Below are 13,766 nucleotides of genomic sequence, written 5' to 3'. Positions count from 1 at the left end.
CAACATGTGACATAGCAGTGACACTCTTTACATCAACACCAACATGTGACGTAGCAATGACACTCTTTACCTCAACATCAACATGTCACTTAGCAATGACACTCTTTACCTCAACATCAACATGTCACTTAGCAATGACACTCTTATACTCAACACCAACATGTGACGTATCAATGACACTCTTATACTCAACACCAAACTGTGACATAGCCATGACACTCTTTACCTAAACACCAACATGTGACATAGCAATGACACTCTTATACTCAACACCAGCATGTGACATAGCAATGACACTCTTATAGTCAACACCAACATGTGACATAGCAATGACAATCTTATAGTCAATACCAGCATGTGACATAGCAATGACACTCTTATACTCAACACCAACATGTGACATAACAATGACACTCTTATAATCAACACCAGCATGTGACATAGCAATGACACTCTTTACCTCAACACCAACATGTGACATAGCAATGACACTCTTATACTCAACACCAACATGTGACATATCAATGACATTATTACACTCATCAAAAACAAGTGACATAGCAATGACACTCTTAAACTCAACACCAACATGTCACTTAGCAATGACACTCTTATACTCAACACCAACATGTGACAAAGCAATGACATTATTACACTCATCAAAAACAAGTGACAAAGCAATGACATTATTACACTCATCACAAACAAGTTACAGATCACACTTATAGGCAATGCAAACTTGAAATTACAGATCACACTTATAGGTAATGCAAACTTGAAAAAAATAAACATGGCTTATTGCAGTTCTTTACTTATACTCACCACAAACATACACCATTGCTATATCACCCTTATCCTCACCACAAACATACACCATTGCGATATTACCCTTATACTCACCACAAACATACACCATTGCTATATAACCCTTATACTCACAACAAACATACGCCATTGCTATATTACCCTTATACACATCACAAACATACACCATTGCTATATTACCCTTATACACATCACAAACATACACCATTGCTATATTACCCTTATACTCACCACAAACATACACCATTGCTATATCACCCTTATACTCACCACAAACATACACCATTGCTATATTACCCTTATACACATCACAAACATACACCATTGCTATATTACCCTTATACTCACCACAAACATACACCATTCCTATATTACCCTTATACACATCACAAACATACACCATTGCTATATTACCCTTATCCTCACCACAAACATACACCATTGCTATATTACCCTTATACTCACCACAAACATAATCCATTGCTATATTACCCTTATACTCACCACAAACATACACCATTGCTATATTACCCTTATACTCACCACAAACATAATCCATTGCTATATTACCCTTATACTCACCACAAACATACACCATTGCTATATTACCCATATACTCACCACAAACATACACCATTGCTATATTATCCTTATACTCACCACAAACATACACCATTGCTATATTATCCTTATACTCACCACAAACATACACCATTGCTATATTACCCTTATACTCACAACAAACATACACCATTGCTATATTACCCTTATACTCACCACAAACATACACCATTCCTATATTACCCTTATACACATCACAAACATACACCATTGCTATATTACCCATATACTCACCACAAACATACACCATTGCTATATTATCCTTATACTCACCACAAACATACACCATTGCTATATTACCCTTATACTCACAACAAACATACACCATTGCTATATTACCCTTATACTCACCACAAACATACACCATTGCTATATTACCCTTATACTCACCACAAACATACACCATGGCTATATTACCCTTATACTCACCACAAACATACACCATTGCTATATTACCCTTATACACAACAACTCATATGATATGAAGCAGCTGGTAGACACCAAACATTTTACACGGTAATACCACTAGATATTTTCTTAGCTTTGATCATTATTTTGAAAAGACACAAAATACTGTTAATCAGACAGGTTTAATGGACAACAAATATTTGTTAGAATTATATAAAGTGGGGTCTCATTTTATTCGTAACACAGAACTGAATCAGATAGTTAAGGTTTTATTTTGTTTCCTGATGAAAAATTATTTTGTGAACATCTGATTTTAATGAGAAGTTGATGAGAACAAGTTGTGTTAACTTCTTTAGTTAGATAATGTTAATTCAACAGATCTTATGTAAAACATCTTTTAAAAATAACAAATACTTGACAGAATTATATAAAGTGGGGTCTTATTTTTCTTGCCTCTTCACACTGAATCAGAAAATATAACTCGTTTTAATGTTTCTTGAAAAAAAATATTTTTTAACCTGACAGTTCTGATGGAAGTTCTGACATCTCACAATAAAACATGTTGTTTATTTGTTGTTTATGTAGAATATAAATAAAAGTGTGACTGGTCATTTTATTCACTTTTGACCACTGATTCATGTGATATATATTTTGTTTATATTTATTACACAACATTGTCCAGTTTATGACACAAGTTTTGATGTCTGTTATATGTTGATATTACAGTTTGGATGGACACCATTAATGTGGGCGGCTGTGGAAGGACACCTGGAGGTGGTGACTTACCTGGTCACTCACGGCAGTCAGTTAGAGGCTACAGACGTGGTAATGATAGATATAATCAACTTACTCTGACCAAACATCACTTTATACAGAATCTACACAAAATCATGTTGTTAATCAGACAGGTTTAATGGACAACAAATATTTGTTAGAATTATATAAAGTGGGGTCTCATTTTATTCGTAACACAGAACTGAATCAGATAGTTAAGGTTTTATTTTGTTTCCTGACAAAAAATTATTTTGTAAACATCTGATTTTAATGAGAAGTTAAAGAGAACGAGTTGTGTCAACATCTTTAGTCAGATAATATTAATTCTACAGATTTAATGTAAAATGCCTTTTAAAAATAACAAATACTTGACAGAATTATATAAAGTGGGGTCTTATTTTTCTTGTTTCTTCGTACTGAATCAGAAAATATAACTCGTTTTAATGTTTCTTGAAAAAAGTTTTTTTTTCTCACTTTTGCCATTCTTATTAATCATTGTTAATTGGACAGATTTAATGGACAACAAATATTTGACAGAATTATATAAAGTGGGGTCTCATTTTAATTGTCTTGTCCAGCTGAGTCCATTGATATACATATTGTTTATGTTTCTAGAAAAAAGTGTTTTTTTTAACCCGACAGTTCTGATGGAAGTTCTGACATCTCACAATAAAACATGTTGTTTATTTGTTGTTTATGTAGAATATAAATAAAAGTGTGACTGGTCATTTTATTCAGTTTTGACCACTGATTCATGTGATATATATTTTGTTTATATTTATTACACAACATTGTCCAGTTTATGACACAAGTTTTGATTTCTGTTATATGTTGATATTACAGAATGGAATGACACCATTAATGTTGGCGGCTGTGTACGGACACCTGGAGATGGTGACTTACCTGGTCACTCACGGCAGTCAGTTAGAGGCTACATCCACCTTGGTAATGATAGATATAATCACCTTACTCTGACCAAACATCACTTTATACAGAATCTACACAAAATCATGTTGTTAATCAGACAAGTTTAATGGACAACAAATATTTGTTAGAATTATATAAAGTGGGGTCTCATTTTATTCGTAACACAGAACTGAATCAGATCGTGAAGGTTTTATTTTGTGTCTTGACAAAAAAAATATTTTGTAAACATCTGATTTTAATGAGAAATTGATGAGAAAAAGTTGTGTTAACATCTTTAGTCAGATAATGTTAATTCTACAGATCTAATGTTAAACATCTTTTAAAAATAACAAATACTTGACAGAATTATATAAAGTGGGGTCTTATTTTTCTTGTCTCTTCGTACTGAATCAGAAAATATTACTCGTTTTAATGTTTCTTGAAAAAATTTTTTTTTTTAAACTTTGATCATTCTACTGAATCAACATAAAATTATGTTGTTAATCATACATGTTAAATGGACAACAAATACTTGTGAGACTTATATAAAGTGAGGGTTGCTATTATTTGACTTGTTACACTTGTATAATTAACAGTTTACTAGTTTTTTTACCTGTTTTGTTTCACTGAATCAGAAAATATACATTGAATTTATATATCTTAATCTACCATTTCATAGTTTATACACAAATATAATTGGATATTTTCTTACCCAATGTTATATTTCTTACATTTGGTAAATTGTTTGACTCCTCTCATGATTTTGTTATCACACACCATTAACATGTTTATATTTTTATATTGATATAGATTGGACAAACAGCTTTACATTATGCTGCTCAGTTTGGACAGATTGATGTAACAAAATGGATAATAGATCAAGGATGCAGTCCTTGGGTGAAAACATTGGAGGTAACATTCCGTTTTATTCTTATTAGATAGATAGATATTTTATTCTCTAAAAACTAAATACAAGCCAACAGAGAAAGTACAATTACAATATAAATACAATAGTTGAGGGTGAACAGCTGCAGATAAAATATAACAAAGTACAACTTTTAAGTTTATGATGAAATACCTGTATAATAAACAGGTTAAACTAAATATGAAGAAATCAGTCTGTGCGTAACTTTAACATGGAGGGACAAACCTTTTTATTAATACACTTAATGAATGAACACAGTTTTCTTAAGGAGGCTCACGGGTATAAGATTTTCAGAAAAAAATTAAACAATAATTTTTCATTACAAATTTCATTTATTACCTTAAGTAGTTATTACTTTATCATTATGGTACAAGAATCATTACAAAAAATCAATTCTTGTTGGCCTAAGGTGACTTTTAAAATGTAGATATTATTGATAAAGCTCCAAATTATCTGCCTTTGGTGCAAAAATGCCATTTTAAACCAGATTTTTGTGACAAAAATGTCGGTTATTGATTTGGGGATGTACGGCGGGCGGGCGGTTGGGCAGTCGGGTGGGCGGGCTGCAATCAAATTTTGTCCATGCATTAACTCATGAACCGTTCAACCAAAGCTTATAAAATTTTAATATGTTGTTACTGACAACTAAATGAAGGTCAAGTTCAATAATGGCGATTTTGACCTTTACCGTTCAGGAGTTATGGTTCTTGAAAGATTGAAAAATGGAGTTTCCAGTCTTGTCCGTGCATTTACGCATGAACTGTTCTACCAAAGCTTCCCAAATTTTAATATGTACTGATGACAAAATTGAGGTCAAGTTCAATACTGACGATTTTGACTTTTACGGTTCAGGAGTAATGGTTCTTGAAAGATTAAAAAATGGAGTTTCCAGTCGTGTCCGTGCATTTACGCATGAACTGTTCTACCAAAGCTTCCCAAATTTTAATATGTTATTACTGATGACAAAATGGATGTCAAGTTCAATAATGACGATTTTGACTTTTACCGTTCAGGAGTTATGGTTCTTGAAAGATTGATAAATGGAGTTTCCAGTCATGTCCGTGCATTTACGCATGAACTGTTCTTCCAAAGCTTCCCAAATTTTAATATGTTGTTACTGATGACAAAATGGAGGTCAAGTTTAATTATGACGATTTTGACTTTGACCGTTCAGGAGTTATGGTTCTTGAAAGATTGAAAAATGGTGTTTCCAGTGGTGTCCGTGCATTTTCTCATGAACCATTCAACCAAAGCTTTTGAAATTTTTATATGTTGTTACTGATGACAAAATATAGGTCAAGTTCAATAATGACGATTTTGACTTTTACCGTTCAGGAGTAATGGTTCTTGTGATATTGTCAGGACACAAATAAATGTTAATAAATCCGGTTTGCTGTCGTTGTGACAGCCTCTTATTTGGCATTAAAATAGAAATATCTTAAATTTACTCATTGGTGACCTATATTTTTTATTGTTGTTTTCGAAAAAGCTGTACATAAACTAAATAACTGTAAAATTTAAGCGATTTCTGTAATTTAGTTCTTTTTTTATTTCGATATTACAACTATTTCCCCTATTAGGTCAACAGAAAAAAGGATATTAACAAAAATGTATACTTCTTTCGAAGGCAGATTATGAGCGTAAATGAACGGTGACCCCATTTTTTTTTAAATTAAAAAAAATATTTAGACCCGCGAGCCCCCTTAAAACTGTTTATTTTTTGTCGAGCCTGCGACTTTAATCTCAGAAAGCTCGGCATAGGGAAAGTGATCAAGCACTTCTTAAAAGCTTTATATTTTAGAAGGAGGAAGACCTTGATGCTTCATACTTTGTACATGTCCAATGTCCTTGACCTCATTTTCATGGTTCAGTGACTACTTGAAAAAAAAAATGTTTGTAATGTTAAATTATCTTTTATAAGTAAAAGTATAACTATATTTGGTATGTGCGTACCTGCAAGGTCCTCATGCCCGTCAGACAGTTTTCACTTGACCTCAACCTACCAACACACCAAACACCAATCATACATTACTGACACAACTACCATCTCATCATACTCTACCAACACACCCTACACCAATCCTACACTACTGATACAACAACCATCTCATCATACATCACCAACACACTTAACACCAATCCTACATTACTGACACAACTCCCATCTCATCATACTCTGCTAACACACCTTACACTAATCCTACACTACTGACACAACTACCATTTCATCACACTCCACCAACACACCTAACACCAATCCTACACTACTGACACAACTACCATCTCATCATACTCCACCAACACACCTAACACCAATCCTACACTACTGATACAACTACCATCTCATCACACATCACCAACACACCTAACACCAATCCTACATTACTGACACTACAACCATCTCATCATACTCTACCAACACATCAAACACCAATCCTACATTACTGACACAACTACCATCTCGTCATACTCTGCCAACACACCTTACACTAATCCTACACTACTGACACAACTACGATCTCATACTCTACAAACACATCTAACACCAATCCTACATTACTGACACAACTATCATCTCATCATACTCTACCAACACACCCTACACCAATCCTACACTACTGATACAACAACCATCTCATCATACATCACCAACACACTTAACACCAATCCTACATTACTGACACAACTACCATCTCATCATACTCCACCAAAACACCTAACACCAATCCTACATTACTGATACAACTACCATCTCATCATACTCCGCCAACACACCTAACACCAATCCTACATTACTGACACAACTACCATCTCATTATACTCCACCAAAACACCTAACACCAATCCTACATTACTGATACAACTACCATCTCATCATACTCCGCCAACACACCTAACACCAATCCTACATTACTGACACAACTACCATCTCATTATACTCCACCAACACACCTAACACCAATCCTACACTACTGACACAACTACCATATCATCATACTTTGCCTATTCACCTTACACTAATCCTTCACTACTGACACAACTACCATCTCATCACACTCCACCAACACACCTAACACCAATCCTACATTACTGACACAACTACCATCTCATTATACTCCACCAACACACCTAACACCAATCCTACACTACTGACACAACTACCATCTCATCATACTCCAACAACACACCTAACACCAATCTCACACTACTGACACAACTACCATCTCATCATACTCCACCAAAAAAACTAACACCAATCCTACATTACTGACACAACTACCATCTCATCATACTCTGCCAACACACCTTACATTAATCCTACACTACTGACACAACTACCATCTCATCATACTCTACCAACACACCCTACACCAATCCTACACTACTGATACAACAACCATCTCATCATACATCACCAACACACTTAACACCAATCCTACATTACTGACACAACTACCATCTCATCATACTCCACCAAAACACCTAACACCAATCCTACATTACTGATACAACTACTATCTCATCATACTCCGCCGACACACCTAACACCAATCCTACATTACTGACACAACTACCATCTCATTATACTCCACCAACACACCTAACACCAATCCTACACTACTGACACAACTACCATCTCATCATACTCCAACAACACACCTAACACCAATCCCACACTACTGACACAACAACCATCTCATGATACTCTACCAACACACCCTACATCAATCATATACCACTAATACAACTACCATCTCATCACACTCCATCAACACACCTAACACCAATCCTACATTACTGACACCACTACCATCTCATCATACTCAGGGATGATTCTACTATATAGTTGAGGGCCGCTGAGCGGCCCTCAATTCCTCCAGCAGCCCCAAACAATTGTGTGAAAATAAATTCCCAATTCAGAATTTTTTTTAAAAACATTTTTTTTTCTGGAACTGTTTCAGTCACGCATTTCATGGATTTAGGCAATTACAATTTTCCCCATTTGTCTTCAAAGTGTTTTAAATTCCGAATAAGAATGATGTAAACAAAAGATTGCTAAGATAAGGTATGTTATCATAATTATGTGGTTATCTGAGACGTTTGTCAATACCTTATTTCTCGTAAAAGCAGACCTTTAAATGAAATATGCTTTTACGAGATCAAATACTCCAATAGCATTTTCTTTAATTAAATTGAAGAAAATGCTATGGAGGTATTTGATCTCGTAATCATTTTCTTCAATTAAATTGAAGAAAATGCTATGGAAGTATTTGATCTCGTTAAAGTATATCGATAATAGATGCTTTTTGTCAAAATGTGTCACGTGAAAGCGGACCTCAACAGGGAGTAAAACTTATAAATTTAATGGGCGCCAATCTCGTAAATTCAGATCTCTCAACAGAACCTATAATATGTTTATAAAAAATATAAATCAATATTTCTACCTTGCTCTCAAATCAAAAGTCCCAGAGAGGGGGATTTAGGGGGCCGCCCCCCCCTTTTTGGGTAAAAATTTGGTTGCTTGTATAGGGAATCACTGAAGCTTATCTGGAGCGGGTCCCCTATTAGGTCAGTAAGTGGGCCCCCACTTATGAACATTTCTGGATCTGCCACTGAGTCCGTCTGTCTGAGCATTTTTGAAAATACATCATTGTACAATTTACATGTTGATAGATCATTCATGATTAAATAGTATATCCACACATTATGGTACAGGTGAAACTTGATACAATTTACGTTTTTACAGGAAAATAATAGTATTTCATAATAGAATTTATGCGGAAAAAAATTCCCAATTTGGAGAAAATTCACAATATTGATGGTCAAAGGACCCATTTGAAAACAACTGGAATCATCCCTGAATACTCCACAAAGACAACTAACACCAATCCTACACTACTGACACAACAACCATCTCATGATACTCTACCAACACACCCTACATCAATCATATACTACTGACACAACTATCATCTCATCATACTCCACCAACACACCTAACACAAATCATACATAACTGACACAACTACCATCTCATCATACTCATGATACTCTACCAACTCACCTAACACCAATCCTACATTACTGACACTACAACCATCTCATCATGCTCTACCAACTCACCTAACACCAATCCTACATTACTGACACTACAACCATCTCATCATGCTCTACCAACACACCTAACACTAATCCTACACTACTGACACAACTACCATCTCATACTCTACAAACACATCTCACACCAATCCTACCTTACTGACACTACAACCATCTCATCATACTCTACTAATACACCCTACACCAATCCTACACTACTGATACAACAACCATCTCATCATACATCACCAACACACTTAACACCAATCCTACATTACTGTCACAACTACCATCTCATCATACTCCACTTACACACCTAAAACCAATCCTACATTACTGACACAACTACCATCTCATCATACTCCACCAACACACCTAACACTAATCTTACACTACTGACAACATAACCATCTCATCATACTCCACCAACACACCTAACACCAATCCTACACTACTGACACAACTACCATCTCATCATACTTTATCAACACACCCTAAATCAATCCTACACTACTGATACAACTACCATCTCAGCATACTCCACCAACACACCTAACTCCAATCCTACATTACTGGCACAACTACCATCTCGTCATACTGCACCAACACACCTGACACCAATCCTACATTACTGACACAAATACCATCTCATCATACTCCACAAACACACTTAACACCAATCATACACTACTGACACAACTACCATCTCATCATTCTCCACCAACTCACCTAACACCAATCCTACATTACTGACACAACTACCATCTCATCATACTTCACCAACACACCTAACACCAATCCTACACTACTGACACAACTACCATCTCTTCATACTCCACCAACACACCTAACACCAATCCTATATTACTGACACATCTACCATCTCATCATACTCCACCAACTCACCTAACACCAATGCTACATTACTGACACATTTACCATCTCATCATACTCCACCAACACACCTAACACCAATCCTACATTACTGACACAACTACCATCTCATCATACTCCACCAACACACCTAACACCAATCTTACATTACTGACACAACTGCCATCTCATTATGCTCCACCAACACACCTAACACGAATCCTAAACTACTTACAAAACTACCATCTAATCATACTCCAGCAACACATCTTACTTCCATCTAATCACATTCCACTAATACACCTCACACCAATCAAACACTATTTAACAAAACTACCATCTAATCATACTCCAACAACACACTTTACTACCATCTAATCACATTTCACCAACAGATCTTACACCAATCATACACTGTTTACAAAACTACCATCTAATCACATTCTACCAATACACCTTACACCAATTATACACTATTAACAAAACTACCATCTAATCATACTCCAACAACACACTTTACTACCATCTAATCACATTCCACCAACACACCCTACACCAATCATACACTTTTATCAAAACTACCATCTAAGCATACTCTGGCAACACATTTTACACCAATCATACACTACTAACAAAACTACCATTTAATTATACTCCAGCAACACATCTTACACCAATCATACACTATTAACAAAACTATCATTTGATTATACTCCAGCAACACATGTAACTATCATCTTATCACATTTCACCAACACACCCTACACCAATCATTCAATAATTTCTTTAACAGCAAAATCTCAAATATTATTCATTGATCTCTTTATAATGAATTTTCATATTTGTTGTAAGTTTAGGTTCACTGGTTTTTATTTCAAGTATATATAAATAAGACAACATTCTGCATTGCATAGTTAACATTAAGGCAACAGTTACCTATTATTTAATGTTTTACAGTTTTTGAAATAAAAGATATATACGTGTATAATTAATGAAAGATTAATTGATTGTATTTCAGGGTAACACTCCTTATGATCTGGTAAAAATAAGCAGCTATGATGATGAAGAGAGAAAAAGGAAGAAGGAAGAAGTGATGGACTTCCTTAAGGTAAATAGTCTTGTCTTACTTTAAAAGATATTCACAGATTATAAGAGACAAAACAGACTTGGTACAAAGAAATTACAATAAAATGGTTGCCTGTAGTTTCCAATGTCATTGTAGTCTTTGTTGTCAATTAACAATGTAAGTTGACAATTCCAAGCTTGTTGCCTTATATACATGTTGGCATACATGTGAAAGACAAATGTTTAAAATCTGTGTTCTCATCTGTTGGATGTCTCTTATTTTTTGTGTCATCAGCTTAGTATCTCCTAGGTATATACACTACCGTCATTTCCACTCGCCCACTTCCGTTGTCCACTGAGGGCGTGGTGCCCACCCTATGCCAAGGACATCCGTGGGCCTAGTGCTCACCCTATACCGAGGACAGCTGTGGGCTTGGTGTCCACCCTATTGAGGACAGCCGTGGACATACAATGCCCACGGTATACGGTGGAAAGGAGTGTGCACAATTCTGGATATAACTCCTGATTTTCGGATACGTTAGATGCTTTTTAAGGGGTTTATTCCAATATAATCTTTTTGTATAGTAGTTTGCAACATTTCATGCACTTTTCATCTTTGTAAGAGACGTTTAAGGGTCATAACCTTTACCAATTCACCGAATGAATCAACTTTGCCAACAGGTGTTAATAAAATCGACAAGTTTGTGGAATGTGGAAGGTAACCGACAGAGATTTGCTTAACAACATTTATTTATTTTTTAATTATTAGTGATACAGATTCTCGCATAGTAGCTCATGGATTTTCTTATTTTATCTTGCCGAGATCGGACTTTAAAATTGAAAATTAAACTCTTGCAGACATTTGTACCCACTTTACTTGAGTTTTTGATTGATAACCGGGCGTATTTCATATAATTACGTGGAAATTATCAAGTGCAAAATAACATTCCTTATCACTCATGCATATTAATGAAAATCATTTTTAAGGAACAGTCATGTAGATAAATGATGTGAAAATGTTTTGTCGTTACAAATATATTATCCATATTAAATCAAGGATACCATAAATTTGTGTTAACCTGGCGGAAGAATATCTCAAGAAGGTTTTCCAAAAATTGCGGGAAAATTTGAATGCCTACTCAAATCCAATCTATTAGAAAAACTAATTATTTCAAAAGAATGACCACTATGCACTTCCACTGCACTATCATTAGAATACTAGAAAAATATAATGATATACAAATAGATAACAATTACATATAACTGTTAAACATATATTTGTCGTATTATGAAACCGTAGTTTACAGATTGTCACCTTATTTTAAGCAATCAGCAAAGAAGCATGGATATTGAGCACGTGTATAACATGTACAATCAGAATATAGTTTATTTTAATGACATATTGATGCGTATTGCGATCGATGGATTTTTACTAGAAAGGTCACGCTAAGGTTACTTGCATACGGAAAATATGTCGGCGAATTGCATCCTGGAATCAAGCAATTAAAAAAAAGTAATCTTCTTCTAAATGTGGACAAGTTAAAGAATTTTCTTCAGAAAAAAGTATATGACAGTACATAAACTTTAGAATGAAAACTATACTTATAGTTATAAAAAAACATATGCATCATTTTTTTTTTTAATTTGAGGTTTCATATGACTTTAATATAATATATAACAACAAACTAGAGTATACTGATTAACAATATAATAGCTGTTACCGTGAGGTTGAATTCCCGGTCATTTATTCATCATCCACACTGGAACTGGTCTCCGGATATCATGTGTCTCTGAAGTGTACGTTTAATCCCGCTGCAAATGTTTGCACCTGTCCTAAGTCAGGAATCTGATGTACAGTAGTTTGCGTTTGTTTATGTAATATATACGTGTTTCTCGTTTCTCATTTTGTTTATATAGATTAGACCGTTGGTTTTCCCGTTTGAATGGTTTTACACTAGTAATTTTGGGCCCTTTATAGCTTGTTGTTCGGTGTGAGCCAATGCTCCGTGTTGAAGGCCGTACTTTAACCTATAATGGTTTACTTTTTTAATTGTTATTTGGATGGAGAGTTGTCTCATTGGCACTCACACCACATCTTCCTATATCTACTTAACCTAACTTTTGGGTATAGAGATGCGATTTTTTTTTCTGATACAAGTGCTTGTGACCATCCAAAAGAACTTGTAATCATCCGATGTTTAGTCAATACATTGATTTATTTTAAGATTGGTGAATGCTTGATTTCATCGTCTGTTTATAGACAAAACCG

General features: G+C 34.8%; 1 protein-coding gene across 1 annotated transcript in view; it reads left to right on the top strand.

Moving 5' to 3' along the window:
- The first annotated feature begins 2,585 nt into the window (after positions 1–2,585).
- LOC134718301 (uncharacterized) overlaps positions 2,586–13,766 on the top strand; it is a 31,552-nt gene continuing 20,371 nt past the window's right edge. Inside the window, exons 1-4 of the mRNA XM_063580795.1 lie at positions 2,586–2,679; positions 3,472–3,551; positions 4,345–4,446; positions 11,451–11,540. Coding sequence (XP_063436865.1) covers positions 2,586–2,679; positions 3,472–3,551; positions 4,345–4,446; positions 11,451–11,540 — 366 coding nt within the window. The remainder of the gene's footprint in view (positions 2,680–3,471; positions 3,552–4,344; positions 4,447–11,450; positions 11,541–13,766) is intronic.

The sequence above is a fragment of the Mytilus trossulus genome, chromosome 5, assembly GCF_036588685.1.
Source record: "Mytilus trossulus isolate FHL-02 chromosome 5, PNRI_Mtr1.1.1.hap1, whole genome shotgun sequence".
NCBI lineage: Eukaryota > Metazoa > Mollusca > Bivalvia > Mytilida > Mytilidae > Mytilus > Mytilus trossulus.
This window is presented reverse-complemented; position numbering and strand designations above follow the sequence as displayed.